General features: G+C 48.6%; 2 protein-coding genes across 10 annotated transcripts in view; both read left to right on the forward strand.

Moving 5' to 3' along the window:
• KIF1B (kinesin family member 1B) overlaps window positions 1-5193 on the forward strand; it is a 140947-nt gene extending 135754 nt beyond the window's left edge. For all 9 annotated transcript variants that reach the window (XM_019541656.1, XM_019541658.1, XM_019541659.1 and 6 more), the window contains one exon: window positions 437-5193. In XM_019541656.1, the coding sequence (XP_019397201.1) occupies window positions 437-479 (43 nt within the window). In that variant the 3' untranslated portion in view covers window positions 480-5193. The remainder of the gene's footprint in view (window positions 1-436) is intronic.
• An 848-nt stretch (window positions 5194-6041) lies between these two features.
• PGD (phosphogluconate dehydrogenase) overlaps window positions 6042-13951 on the forward strand; it is a 14234-nt gene continuing 6324 nt past the window's right edge. The window contains exons 1-9 of the mRNA XM_019541667.1: window positions 6042-6136; window positions 6261-6336; window positions 6400-6579; window positions 6854-6919; window positions 7285-7403; window positions 8774-8843; window positions 9259-9393; window positions 10341-10530; window positions 13363-13493. Coding sequence (XP_019397212.1) covers window positions 6129-6136; window positions 6261-6336; window positions 6400-6579; window positions 6854-6919; window positions 7285-7403; window positions 8774-8843; window positions 9259-9393; window positions 10341-10530; window positions 13363-13493 — 975 coding nt within the window. The 5' untranslated portion in view covers window positions 6042-6128. The remainder of the gene's footprint in view (window positions 6137-6260; window positions 6337-6399; window positions 6580-6853; window positions 6920-7284; window positions 7404-8773; window positions 8844-9258; window positions 9394-10340; window positions 10531-13362; window positions 13494-13951) is intronic.

Raw genomic sequence — 13951 nt, forward strand, 5'->3', positions numbered from 1 at the left:
TGCCTCTTCAGAAGGACAGGAGATGATATTGCCTTGAGAAGGGGTGGGACGAGAACTCCCCTGAGGGCCCTTTATAAAAAAAAAAAAAAAAAAAAAAAAAATCTGTTTCAATTTTGTGACCTCGTGACTGACTGGTGCCTTCTATTTCATTAAAAAGCTAATTGAAACCTCAGCTGTGTTACCTGTGTAATGCAGCTTTTAAACTGGGGCTCACAAGATGTTATCTCATTCTTGGAGCTGGGGACAGCACATGCAGGCTGTTGAGTGTTCACGCTTGCGTGCATTTGCTGCCTTTTTTTTAGAAAAGCAAAACAGGCAAGGGCAGAATAGGGGGCAGGAAGGGAAGCATGACTTGGCAGTGGGAAGGGGGGGAAATAGCAGGTCTCTGGAGACGATGCCAAGCTTAACAGCACCTTTTCTTCTCCGCTTTGTACAGGTCGAAACTGGCCCGAAGACGCACGGGCCAGATGAAGTACTGAGTCCATGTAACGTTCTCCCCCGTTCTCTCTAACGCGCCTTCAGATAGATAAAGTGTTACCTCTCATTTCTCTTTGTGATTCTTGACGGTTTCTCTTGTATGTAATCCTGTGGCTTAACTCTCCCTTCCTTCCCCAGCTCCTTGGCACTTTTTCTAGCTATTCTAACCCCCCTGTTTTTCTTTCCACCTGCGCTGAGAATTCTACTAGTAGCATGTGGCCAAACAAAAAGGAAAAAAAACCTGGAAAAGGGACACGGCAATTATGCACAACTTCAAACAGAAACCAAGTGATTTCTTTTTTTTTTTTTCTTTCTCCCCCTAAAAGGGTTGGTTTCCCATCCTGACTGACTGCGTGGTGTCTCTACCACTGTCCTCAGTGTTGTCTGTCTGTCTGAAGCGCTTTAGGTTTATTATTTATTTGTCTTCGTGGTAACCACAATACTGCCCTCAGGACATGGGTTGTAGGCTAAGGAAAGCGACTCCTTCTAAGTGTCAAGACGTGGCATTACCCAGGTGCAAACTGCAGCAGTTCCTCAGACTTTCTGGGTCCTGCCTAACTGGATTCCTTGTGGAAGCTGGCACATAAGAAAAGGCTGGCTGTCCAGGGTGGACTTCGCGCTTGTCTAGGAATTTGGGTTCCACTGGGAGATGAAGGAGCTTCTGGTGCTGCTCAGGGCCAAAGCAATATCTGCTGCTATGTAGAGCAAGGGGAGGAGGAGCAGAGTCAGAGGTGTAGCAACTGGCTGGAAGGAACTTCTGCTTGGGCTCTTGCAATGGGTGGGGGGGCGGTCAATGGGCACTTTCTAGCTAGGTATCTTCCTAAGCATTAGCTCCCGCTGTTCTGCAGTTGAGCTGAGCAGAGAAAACACTATGCAGGCAGCGTGACTACATCCTCTGTACTTGGGAGGGAGGGTGTGCCATAGGAGCACACCAATGACAAAAGTATGATACTGAAAAATCCCAAGGGTTGCTTCCTGGAACATATGCAGGAAGTAACCAGAAGGGGGCAGTGATTCCCTTCTCTCCATCTTGCTTTTGGCTTGTGAGAGTGCCAGCAGCATGGGCACTCGCTTTTCCCACCACAGAAAACCTTCAAACCAGAAATCACAATGGCCTTGGAAGTCAATCTGAGGCATGTCAGGTGAGCTGTTCCCCATGCCCACCTCATGCATGCAGCCCTCCTTCCTGAAATTCAGATGACGGCCAATCTGGCCATGGGCCAGTGTCCTCTCTCCACCATCCCCTTTAAAAGCACAGTGCTTGGCGTATTTTCCAGCCACTGCATGCTCCAGGGTGGGAAGTCTTGGCTTCTCGTGGGAATAAATATCAAATTTCTTTGCACATCTCCTCATCGTCAAGTCCTCAGCTGTCTCCAAGCCCTCTACGTTCTGTGGACAGGAAAATGGTCCTTTCTGAATAGAGACCAAGCAGACACCTGGACTTGGTCACCTGGGTGTAATAATTGTTTGATTGGAGATCTGTTGTCCATGTGATGATACAGGATCTGTCTTAAGCAAACAGTTGTCTCCTCTTACCAGTGGCCAAGTGAGTTTCCTTTCCTGGGAAGATGAGCTCTTTTTCCCAGGTGTGTTTTTAGGTGGCTGCAGGCAAATTATTTTTAATGCCCTTCAGAATGCCTCTGCTGTACTTCCTTGGCTCCCTCACAAGCAGTGAAAAAGCTGGTATGGAATGAGGAGAGGTACAGAGATGTTATCCTTAGGGTCACAGCCCTCAGGAGAGAGGGGGTTTAATTCCACTGATTGTCTAGGGCACATCCAGGGCAGGGTGGATCTCATCCCTTCGCCGCGGAAGAGTTAGTTTCCATTCAGCTCGCTCATCTGCACCGAACCACACTGGAGGTTCTGTGGCTAGAAGCACGTGTGAAGGATTCTCCTCAGTAGATCAACTTCATGCCATTGTTATGCTCAGCTTTGGTTGTGCAGCAAAATGCAGTACACAGTGCCCTGCCTCCCTCCCCAAAGCATGCATTAAAAAGGAGCAGGAAGACGGAGAACAATTCTTGCTAGGACACATCTGTGTATCTTTCAGAACAGTAACGTGCTCAGCCTGTCTCCTGCAGCCCTTTAAAAGTCCTTCCAAACCTGACATCTGCAGGCACCAGGGGGACCCCAGAGCATTGCACAGAAGGTTGTTTTTCTTTTTGTCTCTAGCATTGTTCTTTAATTGTGTTTGACTCTAATCCAGTGCTCGTGTTTCTTTGTTATGTAGTGGACACAATATGCACTTCCAGTGTGGGCACAAACAGGATTGCCAGAGAGAAGCTCCCTGTGCTTGGAGCTGAGCAGATTTCCAGACTGTAAGACTGATTTAGAGGCTAGTTTTATGCATCAAGTTGCTGCTGCTGCTGCTGCCTTCAATGATGAAGGTGGGGCATGTGCAAGGAGGGGAAGGAGGATGGTGATGACAGTGGCATTATGTGACGCACTGAGAACATTTTTATTTTGTTTTAACTAGAACAAAACTAGTTTGCAAAGTCTTTGCTTTGGATAGGCCAGAAGCTGGAGAGCAAGCTGAATTGGAATCTCACTAGAATGATTGGATCTGAACGGGGTTAAGGAAACACTCCTTAGAAAGTGAAGGAGCCAGGCGGGTGCCCAGCATGCCTGGACACATTACAGATGGATTGCATGAATGCCAATCTGTTCTCTTGAGGACTTGAGGCAGCTTCTCATGGCTTGATCCACCCATGGATCACAGACGATTAGAAGTGCAAAGTTCTATTTGTTTTAAGTTCCTAAATTTCTTAGGGCCCCAGACTTTTTAACAAAAGGGATTCTTGTCTTTTAGGGTTGGACAGGGCATTGCCACTTCCAGGTTCAAAGTACAGGGCACGACGGATGTCCTCTTGCCAGTAATCAAGGTTTGCCCTGGAACATGGCCTTTCCTGGTCTTTTATATCAGGAATAGGAACAATTCAGGTTTTTCTTAAGGAAAATGAAATCCATAATGGTTTCAGTAGCTCTTGATTTAGCCCAAAGAGCTAAAAATTCTGTGGAGAAACAAATCAGAGAGGGAAAATTGCTATGCTGCCCCCTCCTGTGGTTTAAAAACCCAACTGAACTGCTGTGCAAGTTGCACTGAAGGCAGCTGGGGGCCTGGAGTCAGCCAGCTCTCAGGCCATGCTGCTGGAGACGAGCCCCATGTCATGGGCCAGCCAACCTATTGAGCATGAGTGCTTTTCCAAAAGGACGGTTGTTTGGGGGGGAAGGTAAAGATTGGGAATGGCTTGTCTCACTTGGGCTTTTAAACTTCATTATTGAGTGAAAGGGAAAATTGACCTATAATGCCAGTGTCAGAGTTCCAAACAAGGCATTTCATGTTGGAACCGCGCTTCCCTGACTTGATTTTAAAGATGCACTTTAAAAGACTTTTTTTAGTTTTTAGGAAACTCCTTCCCTTTTGAAATGCAAGCAGGAAGGGGATATTATCTTCAAACCGCTGGGAAGGTTTGTCTAGCCCACATTGAAATTCCCTAGTACTGGTCGGTGAAGTGTTTCAAAGCAAAGACTTTACTTTTTGCTGCTTGTTACCTAATTTACAGAGATTTAATTTTATGTAATGTATTGTATATTTATACATCTGTAATTAATTGCACATTAGATAAGGAAGAGGATTAGCTTGGGTATAGCACCCAGTGGTACTCTGCAACCGACTAATACTGCCTATGCATATGCATCATTCTGGTGTTATACAGCCTTAGTTTGAGTTCTGTCTGTTTTCTTCCCTTGTGTTAAAATGCAGTTGTTAAGCTGCTGCTTGAATGAAGGATACTAATGCTGCTGTTCTTGGAAGGTTTGTTGAATGTATTTTAAACGGGACTCTAACTTGTGTGCGTTGCATCTCCATTGTGGCTAATTACCCCAGTATGTGGTCTGAACTGTACTGTATGTAGCAGGAATGTATTAATTTTGTGCTTCCTTGTTTAAAAACAAACAAACCATGAGCTGTTCAAGAACAGGAGGGAGATTTTTTGTTCAGAAGGCCATTTATAAGTTCTCGGTATTGCAGGCCAAAAACAACTGCAGGCGATTTAATTGTCAATGTCCATATGAATTTTCCAACTGTTTCGCTCAAGTAGACCAGGAAGTGGAGGGTGTGGAGGTCACGGTGCCTCTGTTTTTAATGTTACCAAATTAATGGCCTGATACGATCAGTGCTGAGCTACCCCTACTTCCTGTGGGAGTGGAGAATTGGGCAGTCAGGGGTTCTTACCACTTCTTGGGATCAGGTCGTAATTTTCACTCTGCTTGTTCATACTCTGTGTGAAGTCTGTTGACACTCTTGACTTTGGACATAAGGAAGCTGTTGCACTGAAACACAGACTTTTGAACCCAGGTTTCCATCTCCCCACGCTGCCCATCCATACACAGTGTGCACACTATAGTGTAAGTGGCCTTCTCGAACAAGTCTCTTTGAACACTGATCTCGTCCCACCGAAGGAGTGTATCAGCAACACTGTACATGATTAATTTCAGATTTTCATTTCCATGTTTTATTTTGTAAATATATCCGATGTTTGGAGCTTGAGTATACAAATGTAAATAGAGTTCACGTATTTGTACTAATTCTGATCCATTTGCTGTATAGCCTTAGGTGTGCAATGCAGATATTATCTAACTGTGTATGGTAACCTTGCACCACTGAACTGTTAGTGAACGAGGTGAAACAATAAAGGTACAACCAGTGCATTAGCAGGCATCCTGTGTGCTTCTTGCTTTCCGGGACTCATTTTTACACTGCTTTGTTCCCCAGATCCTTGTCATTTAAGAAACCTCTGCTGTCTGAGCTGCTTCTGCAGCTGTCTTATCTCCTGTACACTCAGGCTGCCTTCACTGGCACTTTGAGAGTCGTACAGATGTGTGAGGATGTCAGCAGGGGGTGCATCCTGGGTCAGACTAACCGTTCACAGTTTCTTTGCTGCCCTGGGTGGGTGGGTGGGTGCTGCCCATTGAGCTTTACTCCAGTCCGAGCTGGCAGCCCTCGACACAGAGTGATTCTGGGAGGTTTTTTCCTCTGCCATGATGCAGTGACATTCACTGTACTGTTCACCCCGCTCCCACCACCCATCTCCTGGGTCGCCAGGAGCGCGACCCCACTGCGGGCAGGTCCGGGGGGGTCGGCACCCCTATCCCTGTCCCCTCTCGGGGCCCTGGTCAACCTGTGCCCGCCCTCCCTCGCAGAGAAACCAGGGTTTGTCTCTGGGAATGAGCTGCTGTGTCGGCACTGCCTCTCTCCTTCCACCAGAGGCCCCATGTCTTCTGGCAGGTGAAATGGGCCTGCGTGCACCCGCCGGGAGCAGCGGGGCGCTGCCCGCGCTCTTCCTGGGCGTCCCCGTTCGGGGCCCTGGTTGCTGCGCCTCACACCCTGCCTAGTTTTAATTCGCCCTCGTCCCGGAGCTCCGGGCTGCCCCGCCCCCTCGCGTCAGGAGGCGCCTTCGCCTTTAAGGGGTGAGTCGCTCGGTGCTCCGCTCATCACGCCTGAGCCGGGGCGGGGCGGCACGCGGCAGCCAATGGGAGCGCGGCTCCGCCCCTCGCGCGGGCGGGGCGGGGCGATGGGAGCGGGGTTGCGGGAGCGGTCACAGTGATCTGGCAGGAGCCGCCGTCGGAGTCGGAGTCACGTCGCCGTCGCCATGGCCCAGTGAGTGGGAGTGGGGGTGGGGGACGCTTGCTTCCCGCCTCTCCTCCGGCTGCGTCGGGCCCCGCGGGGAGCCCGGGGGTGGGGTCGGGCCCACTAACGCCGCTGCCGCCTCTCCCCCCCCCAGAGCCGACATCGCGCTGATCGGCCTGGCCGTGATGGGCCAGAACCTGGTGCTGAACATGAACGACCACGGCTTCGTGGTGAGTGCGGGCCGGAGGGGGGAGCGGGGCCTCGCCTGCCCGTGGCATAGCCTGCCCCGCCAGGTCTGCGCGTTCAACAGGACGGTGTCCAAGGTGGAGGCGTTCCTGGCCAACGAGGCCAAGGGAACCAAAGTGATCGGGGCTCGCAGCCTGGAGGAGATGGTCGCCAAGCTGAAGAGGCCCCGGCGCATCATCTTGCTGGTGAAAGCGGGCAGCGCTGTGGATGACTTCATCGGGAAGCTGGTAAGACTTCCTTTCCGGCTGCTGCTGCCCTCTGCTCTCGTTCCTGCTCCGCCTTCCCGGGGGGGCCTGGCCGAAGGGGCAGGGCAGGGCTCAGGCGTTGCGCGGGGGAGGGCTGACCCTACGAGCAAAATCCCTTGAGCGGGGGGCTCGGCTCTTTTGTTGTTCCTTGTTGCAGAGGGTTCGGGGGGCTTTACCGGCTCTGAGCGCTCCCAGGTAGACGTGCGGAAGCTGCTCCTCGGCAGATGCCAACGGGCTTTTTCCTTTCTGATTGCAGGTGCCGCTGCTAGAAACCGGAGACATCATAATCGACGGGGGCAATTCTGAATACAGAGACACCACGGTGAGCCTGAACCTGGTTGCCTCAGTCCTCTTGTTTGTGGTGGATGTGCTGGGAATGCTTTGCGGATGGCTCCATCTTCCTAGAAATGAGATTGTTAGACAAATGGTCCTTTTATCTCTCTGTGCTTTGCAAGGAACCATTTAGGGGGGAACAAAGGGAAATTTCTTAACATTCAGAGGGCAGCGTGTGTGCAAGTTCCTCTTTAGCACCAACCGCTGCCCTGGCCAAAGCAGAACTGAAGAAAAAATAATCTTGGGCCTAAATGGTGTTATTTATGCCCATAGCTTTTATATGCTTGTCCCACAAGCCATCCATCTCTGGTTGTTTCAGAAAATGCCTAACTTTTCTCTGTATCTTTCATTCAGAGGCGCTGTAAGGAACTCCGGGCCAAGGGTATCCTGTTTGTAGGAAGTGGCGTTAGTGGTGGAGAGGAGGGTGCTAGATATGGTCCTTCCCTCATGCCAGGAGGAGCCAAAGAGGCTTGGTAAGTGTCAGCCTTTGCCTTTCCATCTGCTTATTCTGCCAGCAGGTCATCTGCTAACTACACCTCTGGGGTTGTGTGTGCACTAAAGAGATACTTAAGCATCACCTGTCCTGGGGCTTGGATTGTCCAGCTTAGCTGAGGTCACAGCAGCGCTGGCTCTTCACACTGGGCAAACCTTGTCCAATGTTCTTCTTCGTGGGTTTTAGGAGGTGTCACCAGAAGCACAGAACAGTGTTGTGGGGTAAGTGAATAGGGCAGATGACCAGCCGAGAGTCCCAAAAGGCACAATAAAGGGATTAGGAACTCAAAAGTGAACTCAGTTTCTGTGTCCTCGAACTCTCACAAAGTGTATGAACACTTGCACATAAGCTGGGCTCTCAACCCAGCACCTTCTTCCACCCCAGGCCACTAGAAGGGTTTGCAAGCAGTGGCTGCTTCAGGATTTGTCTCTGACTCTCTCCCAGTTTTACCCTGTACCGATGCTCCAGTGGAGCAAGGGTTTGTCTTCCAGGCTTAATTTCAGTTCAAGGGAGGGGCAGCTTAAGCAACTCTCAGAAATCCTGACGCTTTGCACTGGCTGTGCCTCCCAAATCAGCCTGTTCCAGCTTGATGATACGAAGATCATAGTGACGGCTGTAATCTCTGCCCTGCTGCTCTTGTTTCACCTTTAAACACCTGGGTGAAGAGGGGTCCTTTTTTTCCCACCTTCCCCTGGAACTCTATCCTTGTCTGCCTGCTTTCCTCACTCTTCCCACATGCCTCCTGATAGCTCCCTTCACCTGCTCCTGATTTGGTGTCCTTCTGTGTCATCTGATGGGCACACTTTTTCTTGTTCTGTGCTTGTCCGTGACTTGGGCTTCTAGGCACTACAGTTATACTATTTTTAACCTCCCAGTAAGCTGTCACTAAGTCCCTTCTGTCTGCTTCTCTAAAGCACCTCACGCTGATCCTACAGTTAGAGCAAGGGACAGTAAAGCCAGAACCTGGGTTGAGATCTGGGCTGTGCCACTGATGACCTGCATGACGTTGGCCATGTCATTCAACCCCTCTTCCTTAGTTTTTCCATCTGCAGAATAGTGGTGATAATGCTTACCCTGTGAAAAACACTGAAGACCTCATCTGGAAGATACTCAATAGATGCACAGCGTGGGCTGTTTTCCATTTCTTGCATCTGGTAGTTAGTTGCAGAGTCCTCCTGCTTTTATGTATGTGATGAAGATGTCTTGTAGCTGTGTTGCCAAACAGCAAATATCCCTTCCCTCTCTCTGGACTGGAAGTCAGTGACAGTGAGCTGTGTGGCACCAGTAGATTTCTGTTGCAGTGTTACTGCCCTTTGCCAAGCTACTGAGCTGTACTATTCCTCTCTGCAGGCCGCACATCAAGACAGTATTTCAAAGCATTGCTGCTAAAGTGGGAACTGGAGAACCCTGCTGTGACTGGGCAAGTACTTACTGACATTGCTCCATCTGGTGAGGTGGTTGGAACCATTGCTTGTGTGGTCAGGCCGCTCCAGTTGGTGTATGTCCTTGTCACAGATGCAACTAAAACATCCTTCAAGAAAACAGGGCTGCTTGTTGCACTGATTCTTTAGCTTGCTGCATGCTAGTCAGATTTATTGTTCTGCAAGACTTCACCTTTCCTATGGTCTAGAGATGGAAGTACATTGGAAAAATAACATGGGAAAACTATGCAGTCTTGCTGGGTATGCTTTGTCTGAAGTCATATAGAGGGGTGTAGTGTTCCAGAGCACTTTTAATCAGTACTACTCTGACAGATGTGAAGCAAAGATTAAACCTGTGGGCAGGTACTAAAGGTCAGTAGCAGCATCCTCAAAGAAGCCTTATGTCTTGGGCAGGTGGGAGATGAAGGTGCTGGGCACTTTGTGAAGATGGTGCACAATGGGATCGAATATGGAGACATGCAGCTGATTTGTGAGGCCTACCACCTGATGAAGGATGTCCTGGGCATGGAACATGATGAGATGGCAAAGGTGAGCTATGGTGTAGGTGTCTTGTCATCTTTCCCGACTTGCTTCGCCTCTGCCTTGGACCTCAGTGAGTAGCTGATCTGCCATGAGAGCAACATCTGCAGTAAAATCCCCTTAACAGTTTTGGAGAGGCTCAGGAACCCAAATCATAGTACCCAACTGAGGCAGATAGCTGCAGGGTATCAGACCTGAATGATTTCAACTGTTACCTGAGAGCCTTCATTCCTCAATTCCCTTTTTCCTGGGAAGGAGTCTGTCTTGGGAAAGCGTGTGAAGTGTTTTGAGTAACTTCGTTGTTCATTGGCTCGGTTTGAAAATGCTAATGAAGCTAATAACAGAGATCCCAAAGAACCCTTGAGGCAGGGTGGAATTCAGTATGGGGCAGATAGCTCTTTGTGAGTGATGAGTAGTTCACTTGAGAAGAGCCATGAGAATAGCTTAAAGGAGTTGGCAGGATTTTTGGTCACAGTGCTAGAAACACCCACAGCCTCACTTTGTAAGATGTTGGCGTGCCAGGGGTGGATGGTGGGGGAGCAGCAAGGAACCTAATCCTTGTTGTGGCGGCATTGCCCCGATTTCCTTCCCTGCTCTTCTGCCAGAGGTGCAAGTGCCAAGCAAAATCCCTTCCTTTGCCATGCTCTGGCACCCATGCCTGCTACTGGCTGAAAGCATTGTGTCATGGGATTAGGTGGAAAGACAGTTGCACTTCCCTCAGAAAGCCACAGCTTATAGGCAGCAGGCCAGAGCATGCCAGCACGTCACTGTTTAGAGATGGCTTCTTTGCAGCTCTGTGTCTGAGGTGCCTCTAACCTGAGGATGTGATGATTCCAGTTTGAGGCTCCCAAGTAGTGGCCTAGCAAGGTGGTTAAGACCTGTATGTTTGAAGAGGAGCCAGCAAATTGAACTGAGGTGAGTGTGCCACCTGCATTCCCTTTGTTTGTGCTTCCAAGGCATTTGAGGAATGGAATAAGACGGAGCTGGACTCATTCCTGATTGAAATCACAGCCAACATTCTCAAGTTCAGGAACCCTGATGGCAAACACCTGCTCCCAAAAATCAGGGACAGCGCAGGGCAAAAAGGCACAGGGAAGTGGACGGCTATCTCGGCTCTGGAGTACGGAGTCCCTGTCACACTGATTGGTAGGTGGCTTTGCGTTATAACCTTCTTGCGTCTTGATCTATACCTCTCAGAGCAAGCTAGCGATGAAGCATGGTGATGCACAGTAACACGGGAGACCGGTCCAGGGCAAGGCTCTTATCTCTAGTCTGCTAATGTAGGTCCTTTTGCTTCTGCCCCATATCTGCTCTCAAAGGGCGAGTTGCTCATTGTTCTTCATGTATCTTTTGTGGGTGTTCTTCCTAGCCATTTCTCCAGGCCTCCTTTGGCTATCGAGGCACCTTTGTCCATGCCACGCTGTTTGCTATGTCCACAGGTAGAAAAGTGAGTTAATGTTAGGGTTCACATGAGAAATGAGTAGAGAGTTAAGAAGATCGCTCCCACTCTAGTGTGGTTTTGTGCTCTTCCCAATAATCCTTTCTCTTTGCCCCTGTATTGATGCCCCTCACAGCCCTGCGAAAGGTGTAAAGCTTCTGTTCTGCTCGAGCTGTATGAGACCATTCATTGCCCCAAACAGTCATTTTCCCTATCCCCACATACTTTCCTTCCATGTATATTTTCTGTGATTGCTTTGGTACCTCTTGGCAGATGCAGGGTCATTTTGACTAGATGGGGAAATTTAACCTGTATCCTCACTATGACTTGAGCAACATTACTGCCAGACATCTTGGGGATGGATATCAGTGGTTGAGCTTGGAAGCCTCCATTTCGCACCAGGAGAGTCTCTTGCGTTATCGCCGTATGCTGCAAATAGGTTTTTTGTTAACCCTTATGGCTAGTCTACAGCCTGATCCAGTGTCAAAGTGGGAGTCCTTCCAGCGACATCAGCAGGTTTCCGATAATGCCTAAATCACTTTGGAGAAATACCCACGCGCTTGCACTGATACCTGTATAATTACCCCCCCACCCACAGTCATCTTAGCCTGATTTTTTTTTTTTAAAGGTAGTTATGACACTGCAAGTGTGTCAGGAATCAACCCCCAATCTGTGTTACTGAGGGTTTATGAGCCCTGTGGGCAGGTGAATGAAGTGGTTGAACAGGTTCTCTCTCTGTTGTCTGTGCTTTATTTTTGTGTCCTTCTCTCTGTCTCCTTTTTTCTCTTTTTTTAACTTGGTTTGTAAAAAAGATCAACTTTACTGATTGCTGCCTCTGTGGCCTGCTGAATCCAGCTTATCACAGAAGCTGGACTGCATTGCAACAAAGGGCTGAAGCTGTCAGCAAATTATTTCCTGAATAATTTGAACGTAACAGAGTTCTGTTAAGCTCTGCTTTCTTTCAATTTTTCATTCCCCCATTGATTCAGTAATGTTTCCTTTTATTTTGGACTCTTGCAATTGCACGGATCAAGAGCGGAGGGTGGAGATGGTCCTTGGATGTAATCATGGGATGCAGGAATGTTTTGTGGGGTAATGCTGAGATGTATAGGGAAGGTAGGCCTTCATAACTGCTCATGTGCAAACACGGATATTCTTAAGGCAATTGCTACATGTTTTTTCTTGTATCAGTGTGACTTGCAGACCTTTCCCTGGTATAGCAGAGTCATGCTTGCTCCACAATGCAGAAGGAAGTAGTTTAGGCAAAAGTAAAAAGGAGGGGCCAGTCCTGACTGATGCACTGTGAAAATCTTAGTATAGGGAAGGTTCAGAAGCCACTGTAAATCTGTGACTCATGTTTGGAGGCATTTGAAGGATTTCTCAAAACCAGGAACTAATGTTAAGGGAAGAAGGAAAGTCCATTGCGCACAGTATAATACGTCAACCCTGCCTTTTTCTTTCTATCGGTCCCTTGAAAGGTGTGCTCCAATGCTTTGTTGAGAAGGAAATTGTTTAAGTTACCAGTTTCTTCACTGATTATCTGGGCAAACTGTAGGCACGCCCAAAGAGTATTTATTTTTGTCCATTCGGTTTATCTGGGAATTAGATACACTTTTACTGATTGGCCTCTCCGACATAGACTTCCTTTCCTACATATAGAAATAATAAAGCTCGTAGACCAAGGATGGGCAAAGTCCAGCTCGTGGGCTGGATCTGGTTGGCAGTGGACTCCCGTTTCCCAGCACCCCTCTGCATGGCTGGGGCCAGTGTCCATGGAGACCCCAGCTGCAGCTGCACAGGAAAGCTCAAGGCTGGGGTTGCCGTAGAGACCAGCCGCAGCCCCACTGGCAGCACATGTGGCGGAGCAGGGCAGGGGGCTTCTCTGGAGCCACTGGGAACTTTTGATGGGGGTATACGTATATAAAAATGTGTGTGTACATAACACACACACACACACACACACACACACACACACACACACACACACACACGTATACACATATATAAACTTTTTTTAAAGTATGTTCAGTTAGTGTGATTGATACTTGGCCTTTGCCTAACTTTTTCATCTTCAAAGCACCATGCAAATATTTTTTACGTCTCCAATTCCCACATGCTCCCAGGACACAGTCATAGTCGCATCTTCGAGATAGAAGGAACTGAGATCAAAAGATTCAAATAGCTTGTGCAAGCAAGGGGAAATGTTGATTATTTCCAGAAATATAGTCATGTGGGTGCCCCATGCCTTTCATATGGATTAAACCCCAGGCAGTGTTGCCCAATATTGCTGTAGCCCAATGATTACATTTTCTGACTGGTAGTTCTTTCCACTGTTTTTCAAATAATGAAACTGGAAATCCCTATGTTGTGGAAGCCACCAGACAGCTTACCTTTCTGTTGGCCTCCTTCCCTCAAAGCGTGAGCTCCTCCATGCTTGTTCCCTCCCTCATTTCACCCCATGCCAGGGCTCCAGATGCAGGTGAACCTTAGAGCTGGGATGGTGATAGTTAACTAAATAGTCTTTCCTCTTTTGTTTAAAGGTGAAGCTGTCTTTGCGCGGTGCCTGTCTTCTCTCAAGGATGAGAGGGTACAGGCCAGCAAACTCTTGGAAGGTCCCAAAATGACTCAATTCAGTGGGAACAAGAAGGCATTTCTGGAGGATATTCGCAAGGTGGGTTATAACTCCCAGCCACACCTCTGCATTAGAAATGTTAGCATGGGACATGTGCTCCCTCTGCTCTTGCTTTTCCTGTTCATAAGCATCGGGCATCACGCTTGTCTGCCTCCTGTCATGTTTTACCTTTCTTTCCCACTGTGCACCAGCTGACACGCAGCAAAATCTGGTTAATGGGGAACACATTTGCTGACCAGAGAGAGAGAGACTGTTAGCAAAAGTTTCAGGAGATGGAAGTACACAATTTAATTCTTGCATGGATATATAAATCATAGAATTGTGGAAGTCGGGTCGGAAGGGACCTTGTAGATCTTCAAGCCCGACCCCCCGCCTGGGTGGGAGAAAAAGACTGGACTCAAATGAGTCCAGCCAGGTAGGCATCAAGCCTCTTCTTAAAGATCCCCAGGGTAGGAGCCAGCACCACTTCCCTAGGAAGTTGGTTCCAGCTCCTAGCC

Source organism: Crocodylus porosus, unplaced genomic scaffold, assembly GCF_001723895.1.
Source record: "Crocodylus porosus isolate Cpor-Errol unplaced genomic scaffold, CroPor_comp1, whole genome shotgun sequence".
Lineage (NCBI taxonomy): Eukaryota > Metazoa > Chordata > Crocodylia > Crocodylidae > Crocodylus > Crocodylus porosus.